The sequence below is a fragment of the Caretta caretta genome, chromosome 7, assembly GCF_965140235.1.
Source record: "Caretta caretta isolate rCarCar2 chromosome 7, rCarCar1.hap1, whole genome shotgun sequence".
In the NCBI taxonomy this organism is placed as follows: domain Eukaryota; kingdom Metazoa; phylum Chordata; order Testudines; family Cheloniidae; genus Caretta; species Caretta caretta.
The window spans coordinates 27,787,949-27,806,921 of NC_134212.1; the positions used below are offsets into that span (position 1 = coordinate 27,787,949).

The window sequence follows — 18,973 nt, forward strand, 5'->3', positions numbered from 1 at the left end:
TACATTCATTAAATCTTTATGTACAATATTATTTTGCCTTGAAAATTATAGTTGTGTAGCAAAGAAATTGCTCTCCCACAAAAAGGAATAATGCAAGGTAACTTTCTACCTACTGAGCGAACATCAACTTTTTAATCTTTTGTCTGTTTCTAAGGCTATTTATAACACTACAGGCTATGTCGACATAACTTATATTGTACATCAGTGTGAATAAACCACCCCTCGAGTGACCTAAGTTACATGAACATAAGCGCTTGTGTGCACAGTCCTATGTTGGTGGGAGAGTTTCTCCGTCAGCATAGCTTTGCCATTCGCAGAGATTGTTTTATTATGCTGACGCGAGAGCTCTCTCCCGTCGGCATAGAGCACGGCAGCAGCTCAGCTGTATTGGTACAGCTGTGCCACGGCAGCACTGTACATGTAGACGTGCCCTAATTATCAGAGTGGAAAACGGTCTTGTATTTAATTTAACCATGAAGCAACTCCAAAAAGGGCCCAAGAGGAGAAGCACAGATGGCCTGTCATTTATTTCTCCCATTTATAGTTTATTAAACTTAAAAATCATACAAGAAAGGTGTGGGAGTGGGGAGAAGAAAAAATCATGCCTCGACTGTAGTATCAGACATCATTGCTTGTTACGGGCTATCGGCTTGATAATCAGAAATCCCTAGGGTAACATTCTGAAATGCTTTGCTTTTCAGATAGGTGTGAGCCAATGAAGTTTAATATTCTATGAAGACCAGGAAACAGCAAGCTCAGCCCAATCAGGTACCAGGCTGCACAAATATTCCTGCTTGTGAACTCTTTCACATAAAGCAAGCAGGAAGAGTCTGAAGATAATAGTGTGTACATCATGCAAAAGGTATCACTCTCCCAAAAGATAGACACCACATAGGGTGAACTGCTCCACTAAATTATATTATTCCTCAGAGGAAAACAGAGAACATTATATTGAATTTTGCAGGGGCTAATTAAGGATTTTTATTTATTTTGCTGGAATGAAGCTGAGCACCAATAAGCCTTGTAGGTAACTCCTACACTGCCTACCCCCTAAGCATCTGGATGTATAGTCCTCTCAACATATTTCAGAATTCAAAAATATAAACTAAAAGAGATGTTTTAAATAGATCAATTTTAAATATATCTGCCAGGCAGCTGAGATAGCAAGTAGAGCAGGCAGGCACGTAGTAGAGGAGCTTGGACTTTGATGATAGAACATGTTGTATATCTTCTTTATAGAAGCCTTAACAAATCAGAAAGCAACAGTCTCAGTACGCCACTACCACCTCACATTGTCCGATATGCCTATGAATATGGAAAGCTAAGCTAGTGTGTTTTTTTTCAAAACTAAACAGATATAATCAAAATCCTCAGAATTATGATTTTCCTTTGACATCGCTGAAGCCAAGGAGAATAGTTTCATGGAAATATTCAGAGTGATCTTGACGGGGTAAAAGGGCATGTCTGAAAGTGTCTGATCTGTACTTCTGGCTCCCAATGTGAAATCACACAACATTCTGTGCAGAGCTGCTGTGATTGGTCAGGCAAAGGACACATGACTCTCTGGGGTGGGATCAAATTACTGAAGGGCAGGTGAGGGTTTACTGAAGACAGAAAGCCAAATATAGTTAGAAAGGGCTTTCCACAGCCAAGGTGTTCCGCTTTTCCTGAGCTGTTTTACTTGTGGATCTCTCTTTCCCTGAGTATTGTTTTCCATTTTCAACCTTCCCATGATCTGACACCAGTAGCTTTATAACAGCATCTTGTGTGGCCATTTCACCAAGGATCATTCCCCCCCCCACCCCCAGTTCTTTAATGTTGTCAATCACAGCATTGCTATGATCACAAATTGGTTGTCCTGTAACCATGTCTATTGTGCACATCTTCTCTAGTTCTTTTTCAGTGTATTTCACCTCTACTTGCTTTGAAAATCAGCACAATTACTTTTTCTGACACATATGACATTTTCAAGCTTGGTACGTTTCCCAGGAATGCTGCAGTGCTTTATTACATCTTCCCCCCACAGTTTCTTCTTTGTTTCCTGAACCCATTTTTTTTCTGTCGAAGTTGCTAAGACTGTGTTTCCTTCTAGCTGTGGTGCTTTTTTGTTTTTCTTTTTTTAAATCTCATTTCTTTTTAACTTGCATTTGTAGGCTGCCCATTGTTAATCTCTCTGGGGTTTCCTAATTAAACGTATGTCAGGCAGTTTCGTTCACTGTTTTATATACAGTCTTCTGATTTGGAGTCAATCCTCATGTCATCTGCTCATCTCCAGTGAGGTGCATGAGGGAATTTATTTGGTGCTCGCTCACCTCTTACTAACAAATCCTAGCACAACACAAAGCAGCTCAAAATGGCTTATCCATTTTAGCCACCCTGAACGATCAGCAAAAGTAAAGCTTTATTAAGGAACTTTTGGAGAAGTGTCAATGCCCTTGGAAAACAATGTTTGTGCCTTTACAAATTCTTTGGCTACTTTCTTTCTGCTGCTTCTTCAGCCTTTTTCCTGAACCCCCCCCCATTCCTCTGAATCCTTACCTACTGTGGCCTATCCACAATAGCTCCTTTCACCCAACTGATGTTCTTCTGCACCCCCATCTTTTTGTCTCCCTGCTGCTATTCTGCAGGCTGTGTCCTGCTTCTCACATTCCCCTGCCCATTAACCACACAATCAAGGAGATAGCCATCTCCCCAGAAGGCAGTCTGGCTTTAGTCTCATTGAAAAGCGTGTTTCAGAGTAACAGCCGTGTTAGTCTGTATTCGCAAAAAGAAAAGGAGTACTTGTGGCACCTTAGAGACTACCCAATTTATTTGCGCATGAGCTTTCGTGAGCTACAGCTCACTTCATCAGATGCATACCGTGGAAACTGCAGCAGACTTTATATATACACAGAGAATATGAAACAATACCTCCTCCCACCCCACTGTCCTGCTGGTAATAGCTTATCTAAAGTGATCATCAGGTGGGCCATTTCCAGCCCAAATCCAGGTTTTCTCACCCTCCACCCCCCCACACAAATTCACTCTCCTGCTGGTGCTAGCCCATCCAAAGTGACAACTCTTTACATAATCAAGTCGGGCTATTTCCTGCATAAATCCAGGTTTTCTCACATCCCCCCCCCACCCCCATACACACACAAACTCACTCTCCTGCTGGTAATAGCTCATCTAAACTAACCACTCTCCAAGTTTAAATCCAAGTTAAACCAGAACATCTGGGGGGGGGGGGGTAGGAAAAAACAAGAGGAAACAGGCTACCTTGCATAATGACTTAGCCACTCCCAGTCTCTATTTAAGCCTAAATTAATAGTATCCAATTTGCAAATGAATTCCAATTCAGCAGTTTCTCGCTGGAGTCTGGATTTGAAGGTTTTTTGTTTTAAGATAGCGACCTTCATGTCTGTGATTGCATGACCAGAGAGATTGAAGTGTTCTCCGACTGGTTTATGAATGTTATAATTCTTGACATCTGATTTGTGTCCATTTATTCTTTGATGTAGAGACTGTCCAGTTTGCCCAATGTACATGGCAGAGGGGCATTGCTGGCACATGATGGCATATATCACATTGGTGGATGTGCAGGTGAACGAGCCTCTGATAGTGTGGCTGATGTTATTAGGCCCTGTGATGGTGTCCCCTGAATAGATATGTGGGCACAATTGGCAACGGGCTTTGTTGCAAGGATAAGTTCCTGGGTTAGTGGTTCTGTTGTGTGGTAGGTGGTTGTTGGTGAGTATTTGCTTCAGGTTGCGGGGCTGTCTGTAGGCAAGGACTGGCCTGTCTCCCAAGACTTGTGAGAGTGTTGGGTCATCCTTCAGGATAGGTTGTAGATCCTTGATGATGCGTTGGAGAGGTTTTAGTTGGGGGCTGAAGGTGACCGCTAGTGGCGTTCTGTTATTTTCTTTGTTAGGCCTGTCCTGTAGTAGGTAACTTCTGGGAACTCTTCTGGCTCTATCAATCTGTTTCTTTACTTCTGCAGGTGGGTATTGTAGTTGTAAGAAAGCTTGACAGAGATCTTGTAGGTGTTTGTCTCTGTCTGAGGGGTTGGAGCAAATGCGGTTGTATCGCAGAGCTTGGCTGTAGACGATGGATCGTGTGGTGTGGTCAGGGTGAAAGCTGGAGGCATGCAGGTAGGAATAGCGGTCAGTAGGTTTCCGGTATAGGGTGGTGTTTATGTGGCCATTGTTTATTAGCACTGTAGTGTCCAGCAAGTGGATCTCTTGTGTGGACTGGACCAGGCGGAGGTTGGTGGTGGGATGGAAATTGTTGAAATCATGGTGGAATTCCTCAAGGGCTTCTTTTCCATGGGTCCAGATGATGAAGATGTCATCAATATAGGGCAAGTAGAATAGGGGCTTTAGGGGACGAGAGCTGAGGAAGCGTTGTTCTAAATCAGCCATAAAAATGTTGGCATACTGTGGGGCCATGCGGGTACCCATAGCAGTGCCGCTGATCTGAAGGTATACATTGTCCCCAAATGTGAAATAGTTATGGGTAAGGACAAAGTCACAAAGTTCAGCCACCAGGTTAGCCGTGACATTATCGGGGATAGTGTTCTTGATGGCTTGTAGTCCATCTTTGTGTGGAATGTTGGTGTAGAGGGCTTCTACATCCATAGTAGCCAGGATGGTGTTATCAGGAAGATCACCGATAGATTGAAGTTTCCTCAGGAAGTCAGTGGTGTCTCGAAGGTAGCTGGGAGTGCTGGTAGCGTAGGGCCTGAGGAGGGAGTCTACATAGCCAGACAATCCTGCTGTCAGGGTGCCAATGCCTGAGATGATGGGGCGCCCAGGATTTCCAGGTTTATGGATCTTGGGTAGTAGATAGAATATCCCAGGTCGGGGTTCCAGGGGTGTGTCTGTGCGGATTTGATCTTGTGCTTTTTCAGGAAGTTTCTTGAGCAAATGCTGTAGTTGCTTTTGGTAACTCTCAGTGGGATCATAGGGTAATGGCTTGTAGAAACTCGTGTTGGAGAGCTGCCGAGCAGCCTCTTGTTCATATTCCGACCTATTCGGGTGCTGGCTCTTTTTACTAGGGACTAGGATTGCCAATTTTATACTCACACAAAACTGAACACCATTGCTCCGCCCCCTGCCCCACCCCTTCTCCGAGGCCCCGCCCCCACTCCCTCCATCACTCGCTTTCCTCATCCTCACTCACTCTGTCATTTTCACCGGGCTAGCTCAGGAGGTTGGGGTGCAGGCTCCAGGGTGGGACTGGGAATGAGGGGTTTGGGGTACAGGAGGGGGCTCCAGGCTGAGGGGCTCAGGGTGGAGGCAGGTGGAGGCTCTGGGGTGGGGCTGAGGGGTTTGGGGTGTAGGAGGGTGCTCTGGGCTGGGACTGGGGGTTCGGAGGGTGGGAGGGGGGATCAGGGCTGGGGCAGGGGTTTGGGGTGCATGTGGGGTGAAAGCTCCGGCTGGGGGTGTGGGCCCTGGGGTAGGGCTGAGGGTATGGGCTTTGGGATACAAAAGGTTGCTCTGGGCTGGGACTGAGGGGTTCAGAGGGTAGGAGAGAGATCAGGACAGGGGCAGGGGGCTGGGGCGCGGGTGATGTGCGAGCTCTGGTTGCGGGTCCCGCAGCTCCCATTGGCCACAGTTCCCAGCCAATGGGAGCTGCAAAGTTGGCGCTTGGGGTGGGGGCAGCACGTGGAGCCCCCTGACTACCCCTATGCATAGGAGCCAGAGAAGGGCATGCCACTGCTTCCAGGAGCTGCAGGGAGCCTGCCTTAGCCCCGCTGTCCTGCTGACCAGACTGTGAACAGCTCGGTCAGTGGTGCTGACCAGAGGCATCAGGGCTCCTTTATGAGCAGGTGCTCTGGTCGTAAACCGGACACCTGGCAACCCTACTGGGGACACACATTTCCATATGCAGAGATTGTAAGGAATGGTGGCCATCTTGGCTGAGGGTATTCTGCACTGCTGGAAGTAACTGGCCATTTGAATAAAGGAAATTTCATGAGTTTTGACATCTGCAATCTAAGATTATGTGAGTCATTACTGTAACTCTCAATCCTGTAGGAGACATTTCAACCTCACTTTAGCATTGGTCATATCATTATATTGGGGATGCACTTTAAAAGAACTGTGATTACCTTGTTAAAGCAAACTTGATCTTGGTGCCTATTTTAGTATTGTTGATGAAAAATGGCCCTTTCAACTTGATTTGAGTAGTTCCTTCTTGTACAGCGAAACTGGGTGGCTTGCCCCATGGGCTGGAGAGCCTGGGGTTAAACCAACCCTGATTATGGAATGAGGTCCACCTGAGGGGAATGAGACAATTCCCTGTGGAGAGCAGAAGGGGGAAAACCCAGGTAGGTCCAGCCAAGCTGGTGAACGCTGCATGGAGACAATACTATGACACCAGGGAACTTTCAGGTAAAGCCCTGTCAAGGTTCCTCCCCCACTCTGAACTCTAGGGTACAGATGTGGGGACCTGCATGAAAAACCTCCTAAGCTTATCTTTACCAGCTTAGGTCAAAACTTCCCCAAGGTACAAAATATTCCACCCTTTGTCCTTGGATTGGCCGCTACCACCACCAAACTAATACTGGTTACTGGGGAAGAGCTGTTTGGACACGTCTTTCCCCCCAAAATACTTCCCAAAACCTTGCACCCCACTTCCTGGACAAGGTTTGGTAAAAAGCCTCACCGATTTGCCTAGGTGACTACAGACCCAGACCCTTGGATCTTAAGAACAATGAACAATCCTCCCAACACTTGCACCCCCCCCCTTTCCTGGGAAATGCTGGATAAAAAGCCTCACCAATTTGCATAGGTGACCACAGACCCAAACCCTTGAATCTGAGAACAATGAAAAAGCATTCAGTTTTCTTACAAGACGACTTTTAATAAAAATAGAAGTAAATAGAAATAAAGAAATCCCCCCTGTAAAATCAGGATGGTAGATATCTTACAGGGTAATTAGATTCAAAAACAGAGAACCCCTCTAGGCAAAACCTTAAGTTACAAAAAAGATACACAGACAGAAATAGTTATTCTATTCAGCACAATTCTTTTCTCAGCCATTTAAAGAAATCATAATCTAACACATACCTAGCTAGATTACTTACTAAAAGTTCTAAGACTCCATTCCTGGTCTATCCCCGGCAGAAACCAGCATATAGACAGACCACAGACCCTTTGTTTCTCTGCCTCCTCCCAGCTTTTGAAAGTATCTTGTCTCCTCATTGGTCATTTTGGTCAGGTGCCAGCGAGGTTACCTTTAGCTTCTTAACCCTTTACAGGTGAGAGGAGCTTTCCCCTGGCCAGGAGGGATTTCAAAGGGGTTTACCCTTCCCTTTATATTTATGACAAGCCCAGTGAGTTGAAGGCTGCTGGGAGGGGCTGGAAACCCTGACTGTATTTGGGACTGGACATCAGAGTCCCAGCAAGCGACAGCTCGGAGGACTGGCTGGGAGATTAGACTGGGATAGAAGAAGAAAGAGTGAGAGAAAATGCCGGACTAAGTATGGACTTTTTCTTTGTGTTGTTGGAATGGACTTTAATTTGGGAATCTGGGTTGTTTTAAACCGGTTCTGGTATTAGACTAGTCCCAGGTAGGGGGACTCTTAACCAGAGAAAACCTCTGAGCTCTTAAGAGGCCTGCAAAACAGGGCTAACAGGGACAGGATGCCTGCAAAGGGACCTGCAGTCAGGAGTGGGTGCTCACACTAAGCTGCAGGCCTGTTATGTACAGCTTTATCCTGGTATCTCAACAATGCCAGCTGGTTCATATATGTAAGTGTTCATCTGACCTGTAATAAATTATATAGTTTCTCAAGACATCTCTTTCAAGAGAGGATTCAGTGTTGCCAACTCTCACGATTTTATCAGGAGTCTAACAACAACAACTGGCGTTTTACTAATAGCACTATCTGCTGGAGTACTGTGAACACATGAGAATCTCAGCATGTGTATGTTTAAAAAGTAAATTTCTCATCCTTATGGCTGTGGAGAAACAGCTTGAAAATGTGACCTGAATGCACCCTAGAGGTTCAAATGCCAGAAGGCAAATATATAATATTTTATTTTAAATCTCATGATTTTTTGGGGACTGACTCATGACATTTTAATGTTTAGGGTTTGGCAATAATACAGAACTTCCCCAGGCAACCCTCCAAGACAAAAATACAAAAGACAGGCCCTTAAGAGGTGTGGCCAGCACTCACAATGAGGTACACAGCAAAAGGAGGAGGAAGCATTTTAGGATGACTGAATTAATTGCTGTATCGTACAATTCTATAAACAATCCCATGAGTCAGCATTTCTGCAGAATAGTTTACAGCAAATACACCAGGCAATAGCACTATATTTGCATTAGATGTAGGTAAAACTGGATTTACAATGAAATGCATAAGCTCATTATAAGGTTCAGCTGACAGGAACAAAAATCGAAAGATAACTGAACACATCCTCTATTTGTATCAATGATAAGTTAGAGAATTACTGAACACCAAACCATCATTTGTGATATCTATCTTAGTTATCGAGTTCAACCCCTACACACACACACAATTAGATACTGCACTATGTGTTAAAGGAAGGAGCACATGAAGTCCCTCTCCGGCTGCTGTATCCTGGACCTGATTCTGTGCAGGCACCAGAAACTGTTCACTGGTGCTCATGGAAGCACTAGGAGGGGGACCCTGTAAGCATTCTATAGTTCCAAGACAAGGCCTATTGTGTAGGGGGTGTATCCAGCCTCAGAGCTGGCAGAGGATACAGAATATACTACACATGCTAGCAGTGAGTTCATCCTCCCCTTTTTCAAAAGAGAAGCAAACTATTTCTGTCAGTACATTGTAGTTGTAGCCCTGTGTTGATGGGACAGCACTTGAACCCAATGTGCAGAAAGTACTGCTCCCTGGATGTCTTCCCTCATAAAGAGCAAAACTGCATGGAAGTCAAGAACAAAGAACATAATGACAGAGAACCTGTTGCTGTGTTTCTGAAAAATATTGCATTGCATCCCTGGCTGTCAGACAATGAATTGAAGTATCTGCATTGCTGTATCCCTCTATAAAGTTCAACCCACATTTTCTGAAAGGGAAATAAATTAATATGAATGTTAATATAAATAAAATCACTCTGGTACGATGCTTTGGATTAAAGTTGGTTGTTTGTATTCCTGAAATTGAGTGTTGTTAGAAACTCAAAGGAACACAAATTTAAAAGAGAAGAGGAGAAGGAAGTCTGACTGATGACCAAGCTTGCTTTAAAAAAAAGATAGCAGCTGAAAAGCGAATGGAAAACAAAGTAATTTCTCCTAGGAAATAACTAATTGTGCTTTATTTATGTTTGCCCGACACAAATCTCTTTTTGTAGTCAGCTGCTGCAGACATAAAAATCAGATATAAAATCTTGGAAAAGCATCCAAAATTGTTCCATGGTCCCATCTCTCAGCATGCTCTCTCTGATACATAAGCCCTCTCAGGCATGCACTGTGAATGTGATGTAGGGATCTCACTCTGAAGGTTATTTATGTGTTGAGCAACTCTGGAGAATTATCAACTAGTAGCAGTTTGAAATTCACTGCTTCCTTGCTAGCTTAACGGCCATTTATTTTTTCTCATTCCGCCTTACAGCCCCAAGAAGCAAAGAGGAAACAGCGAATAAGCTACATGATTGAAAGGTTTGTTCTTTAGAGCTTAAGTCTGGATGTCAGTTTGCTGCAGCTCTAATATAAAAGCAATTTTGAGTCAAACTAAGAGGCCTTGAGCTTGAAGTCAACAGGAGTTTTACTAAATTAAGGACTGCAAAATTTGATCTTTCGTTACGAGTAAGGCAGGTTTGTGAAACAGTTTAACAGAAAAAAATTAAAACAGAATAATATTTTGCTTAACATTGTGATCATTTAAGATAGCAGAGAAGGTGTGCCTTATGCACACGGAAATAGGAATGCAGCCATTATTGTCACTTCTCCTCTATCATCACCATCCTTAAAAGTGCAGGTGGCTTTTTTTAAAAAGTGACATTGTGGGGTTCTACATTTAGTGTGTCTCACTGATTCCCTATCAGTTTTGCTCAATATTTAGATAAGCCCTGCTAGCCTATCCTGGGTTTTTTCTACAATCATTCATCAATAATAAAAATTCTGCAGGCCATGGTAATACTTCTGCAGCCACAGTGTATAACTGAAGGTATAATCTGAACACAAGTGAACCCCACTGAAGGTTAACAGTGCAATATAAATGTAGCTGAGCGAAATCTGGCCTGCAGAATCTTTTCCCCAGTGCTGGATTTGGAGGGCTGGCATTTAGAAAAATATGTTTCTGATTTTTAGAATAAGCACATTTGATAAGGAATCAGTGAGATACAATAAACACTGGACCCCATTTTGCTGTTTTTAGAACCACTTTTTCACGAAGGCATTTAAATGGTTTATCCTGTGAAATGGTGAGCACTTGCAACTCCTGTGTGAATTGTGATGATCAGGACTTCTCAAGGTCAGACTTTAATGTTGTGGGTTTATTACTGACATCTAATAAAATATTAACACTAATGGATTATAAAATCTAGTCACTAAGTGCATCATTTCAAAATTACTGAGATAATGAATGTGTGAATAGACTTTTCCAAGTACACTAATATTAAAATAATGCACATGGTTTGAATAAGTATTTAACAAGATGGTATACTGTAGGTATCCCCAATTATCTTTCATCCTATTATTTTCCAGTAACTTAGAATCATAGAATCATAGAATATCAGGGTTGGAAGGGACCCCTGAAGGTCATCTAGTCCAACCCCCTGCTCAAAGCAGGACCAATTCCCAGTTAAATCATCCCAGCCAGGGCTTTGTCAAGCCTGACCTTAAAAACCTCTAAGGAAGGAGATTCTACCACCTCCCTAGGTAACGCATTCCAGTGTTTCACCACCCTCATAGTGAAAAAGTTTTTCCTAATATCCAATCTAAACCTCCCCCACTGCAACTTGAGACCATTACTCCTCGTTCTGTCATCTGCTACCACTGAGAACAGTCTAGAGCCATCCTCTTTGGAACCCCCTTTCAGGTAGTTGAAAGCAGCTATCAAATCCCCCCTCATTCTTCTCTTCTGCAGACTAAACAATCCCAGCTCCCTCAGTCTCTCCTCATAAGTCATGTGTTCTAGACCCCTAATCATTTTTGTTGCCCTTCGCTGGACTCTCTCCAATTTATCCGCATCCTTCTTGTAGTGTGGGGCCCAAAACTGGACACAGTACTCCAGATGAGGCCTCACCAATGTCGAATAGAGGGGAACGATCACGTCCCTCGATCTACTCACTATGCCCCTACTTATACATCCCAAAATGCCATTGGCCTTCTTGGCAACAAGGGCACACTGCTTATCTAAGTTTCTACAGTCTAGTACATTACATGTTAATTAAATACCTAAAAACTGCAACATAAATGCATCAATAAAAATATTATTAATTTGTTATCAGGGGATATGCGGTACCATCCCTTCCCTCAGCAATTCGTGCTTAGGAAAGAAAAACTCCAGGGTAGAGACAGCCAGAGAATCATGCCAGCAGAAGCAGATGCTGCAGGGACCTACAAAATCTTTGGACACTGGTAATGTCATCAGTCTGAAAGTCTGTTTACTCAAAACCCCTTCTGGCCACTCTCACACAATCACTTCACTCCCAGGGCTTGTCTACATTACCGACGTTACAACAGCACAGCTATGTTACTGCAGTGCCATAGTTTAGACACCTGCTACAGCGACGGAACGGGTTTTGCCATTACTGTAGTTAATCTACCCCCTCAAGACTCTGTAACTAGGTCGACAGAAGAATTCTTCCATTTACCAAGCAGTGTCTATATCAGGCTGAGGTCAACTTAACTACATATCTGAGGAGTGTGAACTTTTCACACCCCTGAATGACAGAGCGAGGCTCACCTAAATTTTAGGTGCAGACCAGGCCTCACTCGCATGTCCTCCCTACTCCATTCCTTCCTCTCCTCCCCATCCCCAGCCTCCCTACATCTTACCCTTCCTTTATCTTTCCATGTAGCTGATCCCCTCCTAACGAAACCTAATTTCTTTTTAAATTGTGGAATTAACACAATTCTTGGAAATTATCACTTTGTTCACTCTGTTTGAATGCTCTATCCCTTTGTCTATTTAGATTGTAAGCTCTTTGGGGTAGGAATTGTCTCTTACTCTATATTTGTACAGTACTATAAGGTAGGGCCCAACAAGGCCCCCATCTCAGCTGTGGTCACCGGACACTAGTGTAGCACGGACATTCTAATATTTATTTATTTAAACATACACAGATGTCAGTTAACCAAACATGAACATTAATTTTGTTCTCTAATGTGGGTTAAATAGTAGAAAATTCCATTTTGCCTATTTTTTAAAACCAATCCCTGGGAGCAATGGGAATTCGGTGGTATCGGTCCAGGTTCTCATGGGCAAGCATCCACATCACAAATTGATGACCTTGTTGGCAGCCTCAGCAGACAGACTGAGGGGGCCACTGAGACTTAGGTTTTGTCTTCACTACCAAGTTTTGTCACCAAAAACTGCCTTTTGGTGACAAAACAGTCAGAGCGTACACACAGCAATGTGACTTTTGTCGGGAAAAATGCCCGGTTTTGGCGACAAAAAGCTTCCACCCCTGCAAGAGACTTTTTTCTTTGACCCTTCCTTTACTGTCAACAAAGAGCCAGTGTAGACACTGCTATTTGTTTTGTCGACAGAACTGGCTTCCATCAGTATCCCACAATGCCTGCCTTGATCGCTCTGCTCAGTGTTTTGATCTCTGCTGCCCAGCAGGCATGCACCCCTCCCCTTTCAAAGCTCCGGGAAGTATCTGACAACTGAGTGTGCTGCTCCCTTTGGGGAACAAAGAGCAAATCATTGGAATGCTCCTGTTCTGCCCTGCACTAGGAACACAGCAGCCGGCAGACTGCTGTCGCAGGGAGGGTGGGAGGAGAGACTGCTGCGCAGCTTTGACATTCCTCAGCTCAGAGAGCTCACAGAGCTACTGATGATGCCATGCCCGGCAGCTGAGGAGGCTGTGGGAGAACTCGGAGGGAATCCTCCCAAGATGAGCAGCGATCAGCTCCCCCTTCCCACAACACTGCACTGTGGGATACATGCCCACAGTGCATTGCTCACACTGTCGATGATGGTGCCCATGATGTGGACAGGATCTGTTGACAGCGGGAGCAAGTATGAACACCCTTTGGCGATTTTTGTTTTGTTGACTTTTGGGTGTCGACATTCATTTTGTTGACAAAACTTAGTAGTGTAGACAAAGCCTAAACTATACTCTCACTTCTTATAGATGGTCCCTCCAGTCAGAGTGGAGGATCACTGGTGGGGCAGTTTGTGGAGAAGTTTGTATCGCCATTCCAGTGCTATTAAACAGGTACTTTCTGTAAGTACAGGAAACTTCCAAAGGGGATAGGGAATTGGAGGAGGAGGATCAATTTCAGTTCCACTGAGAAACTTTACTTCAGTTGCTTTTATTGCTACAATTCCTACTCTTTCTTTGGGTCTAAAACCAATTATTTTTACCTCTGCCAGACATACATTTAGGTTAAGATTTTCAAAAGAGAGCCTCAAGTAAAGCTCCTAAATCCACATTTATGCCCCACATTTAGTGGCTCGATTTTCAAAGATATTGGGGCTATGTCTACACTACCGTGATAAGTCGACCTATGCTATGCAATTCCAGCTACGTTATTCATATGTCATCAGTCTGAAAGTCTGTGTACGTTATTCACGTAGCTGGAGTCAATGTACCTTAGGTTGAGTTACCGTGGGGTCTACACCATGGGGGGGGGGGGTCAACGGGAGAATATCTCCCGTCGACTTACCTTACTCTTCTCGTTGGGGGTAGAGTACAGAGGTCGACTGGAGAGCAATCTGCTGTCAATTTGGCAGGTCTTCACTAGACCCGCTAAATCACCCACCAGTGGATCGATCTCAGAGTGTCGATCCTGGCTGTAGCGTGGACCTGCCTTAAGACCCAGCAGCTTCCACTGGAGTCAATAGCAAATGCCCATCAACTTCAGTGGCAGCGATACTTGGACTTCCTATTGCAAAACAGGAGGAAATTGTACACTAGGCCAAGTTCCTCCTATTCTCCAATCATCTCTTGCCATTTTTGATTTCCAACCATACCTTTGTACAGCATCTGTGGAAGTTCCATCTTATATGGTATTTCACGTGGTGGCAGAATGTAAAAAAGAGAAAGAACTGAAGTAGCTCACTTATTTATACAATTTGGAAACCCTCAGATATGTGCCCATATGATGGATAGAGTTTTCCAAAGACACAAAGGGCAGTTAGGCACCCAATTCCCAGTGAAAGAAAACAGGAGTACCAACACCATTCCTCTTTCTCAAGGATGTATCACATATTGCAAACTTTCAAGGGTTAAGAATTTGTCACAATGTAAAAAGTACCCTAACCATGTAACACTGACTTAGAAAAGCTTCAGCCTATCGCCCTATTTTTTTTTTCTGAGCATAGAATGTATGGGGGACGGACAGCTCAGTTGTTTAGGGGTGAGGGATAGCTCAGTGGTTTGAGCATTGGCCTGCTAAACCCAGGGTTATGAGTTCAATCCTTGAGGGGGCCATTTAGAGATCTGGGGCAAAAATTGGGGATTGGTCCTGCTTTGAGCAGGGGGTTGGACTAGATGATCTCCTGAGGTCCCTTCCAACCCTGATATTCTATGAATGTAGGAGTTCACTACAAGTATTTAAGACTTTATTAAAAATACAGGATATTACATATCTGACAGCTGCTGAAGAAGAGAGAAAGAAGGTGGGTGAGGTAATATCTTTTATTGGACCAAATTCTGTTGGTGAAAGAGACAAGCTTTTGAGCTCACATTGTTAAGATACAAAGAAAATCAGAGTGTACTATAAATCTCATGAAAAAATGCTCACATACTAAAATGGTGGCTGCAATATAATACTGTGATGCAGAAAATTTTGTCAGCTGAGTGAGTGGTTTGGATAAGCACCCACTAATCACATCGCTAAATGTTTGAAGTGGCCCATCATTTGTATGCAACTGCAGTAGTAATTACATAGAGCCATAAGTTAGATTTTAGAAGTCAATTTTGGGAAGTTTTAAATTATACAAACTGACCATTTTCCAAAGGTTTGGAGAGATTACTATGGGGCAGGATGGTGGGAGGATCTGTGCTAAGTAGACTGAGAGGAAAAGTTTGGACTCCTGGGGAAAATGAGTCCCAGCCAGGCCTTCCCCATTCTCCGTGGTGGGACCCCAGTTGGACAGACATTCCCCAGCTCAGGGCCCTGTTGTAAGGCTTGAACCAGCAGAATCCAGAATGGTGCTTCAATCTTTCTTTCCCAGGAGTTCTGCATTTTAAGAAATTTATACTCCAAGCACGAGTACTAAGCAATTTAGTCATTAGAATGTTGGATTTCAGTCAAGAGGAATGATTTTGTTATATGGTTATTTACAATTTCTTTGCAACAGATTATCTCCTTACATGAGTGAACTACTATCCTCTCTTTTTCCCCTCTCTCCTTAGAAGCACAAGTCTCCTGCAGCTAAGTTAGAGAGCTGTTTCACATCTACAGTACTTAAAAACCCTCAGCATCCTGGGATAACCTCCCTGTGGCAATGCAGAAGAGCCTGTCTCTATATTGCTTTCTCTGACATTTTAAGTTGTAAGCTCGAGTTGTTTTATACAGAGGCAAGCACACTGTCAGTGTTCAATAAATAAAAATACTTACCCCTACTTTATAAGTCATCCAGAGATGATGAGCAAACTCATAAGTCTATAGAAATATTGTCATAAAGCAACTACACTTAACGGTAAGAATGTGGATTGATTTTATTTACACAAATATTCTTGTTGTGTGAAATATGTGAAATATTTATTCAAATGTAAGCAAACTTGACAAACACTCCTTGATACCATATTATAAGCATAACTTTGAAATCCTATACACTGGTGGGAAAAGTACTGTTTTGGCTTAGAACTTGAAATCCAGGTGTTTAGAAGTTCATCTACCCCCAACTTGCTACAACTGCAGCTCTTGGTTCACATTCCTGTAGAAACAAAGAACTTCTCAAGGCCAAATACAGCCAGTTAAAGCTTTAAATTCAGATATGCCTGAGGTAGAGCTCTGTTATTAATCAAACATGCAGTATTTGACGCTGGTGAGTTAGACAATCATATCACTCGGTTTGATTTATTTCTTTCAAATAATGGACATTTTTATTTATGTCTCTTACTGAAGATGTTTTTGTTGTTTATCTCTGACACTGAATCTATCGAAGTTAACATCTGAATGCTTAGATCATTATAATGCACAATAGTATATTGATTAGAATTCTTATAAGATAACTAAGGATAATACCAATAAAGCTATTAAGAATAAAACCCATAAGGAACTGAATTTGACCCAACAGAAGGATAGAATTTCAGCATTACCAAAGAATTCCAGAGATATAAAAGATGAGCTCTTCCAGCTGTAGTTTCTTAACTTGGTATTTTTCCAGAGAAATAAAAATATTAATATACTTTTATTTTTCCTTTACATCATTTTTATGTAGTGATAGAAGATTATTCATACTCTCATCAAACCACAGACAATGATTCTGGACCAATAAAAAGTACAAAAACATTTTATCTGCTTTTGCATTTTCAAGAGCAGTGGGGATCAGACAAAGAGCTTAGACTCGTGTTGTGTAGCATACAACTCATTTAAACTTCTTTCACACTGTCTCCCCCATTTAGGCAAGGCATAAGAAGCTTGGCAAATTCCTCTTCCACAGCAAAATTGCAGCAAGATTTCTATCCCCTTCAACTTGAATGAACACTGCCAAATCATTCTGGTCGTTATTTTTATATTGAGCAGATGGTGGTATGAGATTTTGATAAACAACAATAATCTCCCAGAGATTGCAGGGTTGCAGCGGGGTCACCGAAACCAAGATTAACAATTGATTAGCTTTAATGGACCATGGCAGTAATAAACAGAGCGCTACACAGAGATTTGATTGTCCTGTTAATGCTGCTGCCACAAATGGCTTTTAACTGGCTTCCTAAAAGTGTTTATATCTTCAAAGCCTCAACAAATGAAGGACTTTGTCAAAGTGAGAACCATCCTCAAGGATGAAGAGGCATTTACTGTATACATTTAAAACAGTCTTCTATAAATGTGCTCCTGATTTATTTAGACAATAGATTCAATTTCTTCCAGGTGTGAAGTTCATAAAATGAAATGCAGTAGGCCTTCCAAAGGCTGGAGCGCAGTAGAGTTCTCAGCCATTTGAATCCAGATAGATATAACACAAAAAAATTATGAAGAATCACTACTTCTAATGTCAACATTTTATCTTAATTTCAAAGCTTCCTTTATCCTTAACTCTGAAGAGGTCACTCTTGGTATTCTCTTCCTATAACAGATTTATTTTCACAGGGAATCATTTATTCCACTCCAGCTTTTTATTATGAAAAGGTACTTTGTTTTGACTATAAAGTAACCATGGCAAGTTCTGAAAACAGAACCTACTGAGACAGATTTTAAGCATGGAGAAATATGTAATCTTCCTCCCTTTTCCTTAAACCTATTTTCCTTAATGTTTACTGCTCAGCATTAAGACAGACAGATTCTTGATGGACACCCATAGAAAATGTTAGAAGACAATCTACGTAGCGAGAACCAAACTGAATAATACCTTTGCCTAATACAGCATTCAGTGGACCAAGGAACAGAAATTCATTACAGCCAGGAAGATATTTATTAATTTAAATATTGAAGTACAATACATATTTTATTATTAAGTTAGCTTCTATTATTTTATTGTCTGATGAATTTGTATTCTTATATGCTTTGCCTTATTTTCTTAAAGCTTTTTCAATCTTTTTTTATCTTGTTTCCCAATTTTTCTCGTTTTCTCACTTCCCTTGCATTCTGCACCAGTATGCACAAAAAGGCACCATTTTGATACAATGATGGTACAGCACTAAAACCTCTGTGTAAAAAAGCCTTGTCTGCACTAACCATGGGTCCAAACACAAACCATTTGCACAGTCCAATGTCACTCTAATCCCATCACTGTTGGTTACCACCCCATTTGCAAATTCAACTCTCCAAAGAGCAATTCCTTCCCAGTACAGTGCAATTATGCAATATGCTGCTAATTACTGTGTTTAAAAAATCTTGACATAAGTAGTCATAGAGGGAATTTAAATTAAATCTCTAAAAGAGTAAAATCCACCTGCTAGGTCTCCCAAAATGCAAACACGAAGTGCATAACTTGCCAAAATACTGAGCCAATCTCCCTTAATTCCATTTTCTGTAGTAAGCATCCCTTTATTACTCACATGCCTGGCTTTCCACAGCAGTCCTTGGAGTAAAAATACAAAGCTATTCTATAAGCCTTTATATGTTCTGATAAATGTTTTTTTTTTTTAAATCAATTTCTAATTACCTGTAAATCAGCATCAAATTCATGTTTCAAGTGAGCATCCTCTGCAGCTTCAACAAGACGCTGGAAAAAGGAGAAAACAGTAAATACACTGTTGGCATGAACTGATATCTTTAAATCCCAGTGGTTCTTCCAGAATGATTAGAAAACAATTATTAGCAAGTTGGATAACTCATTGTCACCATATGCTATGGTGCTTCATTGACATAAAAAGACACTGAGTCAGATTCTTAAAAGAGTTTAAGACCAGATATTTCAAGTGCTCAGCACCAGCAATTCAAGCCTGATTTTCAAATGAGCTCATCTGTCATTAAAGTGCAAGCAAAAGCCAGATTTTCACAAGTATTTAGCATCCAGTAGCTCCCATTATGACACTTACAGCAAGATTTTTAAGAGGACTCAACATCCAGTGTGCTAAACTGTTTTGAAAATATGGCTGCATATTTTGATGCAGAAGAGCTGAGCTCTTTTCAAATCTGGTCCTACACATAAAATTGAAAGGTTTCCACCCCCACCAGGGATGCAGTAGTAATCCTTGATTATAAACAACTGAAA

At 42.2% G+C, this 18,973-nt stretch overlaps 1 protein-coding gene across 7 annotated transcripts in view; it reads right to left on the reverse strand.

The window, feature by feature from the left end:
- The window catches only part of CACNA2D3 (calcium voltage-gated channel auxiliary subunit alpha2delta 3), a 729,133-nt gene that overhangs the window by 475,378 nt on the left and 234,782 nt on the right, over positions 1-18,973 (reverse strand). For all 7 annotated transcript variants that reach the window (XR_007357538.2, XM_048857137.2, XM_075130333.1 and 4 more), the window contains one exon: positions 18,422-18,481. Coding sequence is in view for 6 of the 7 variants with exons in the window: in XM_048857137.2 (XP_048713094.1) it covers positions 18,422-18,481 (60 nt within the window). In the remaining variant the exon portion in view is untranslated. The remainder of the gene's footprint in view (positions 1-18,421; positions 18,482-18,973) is intronic.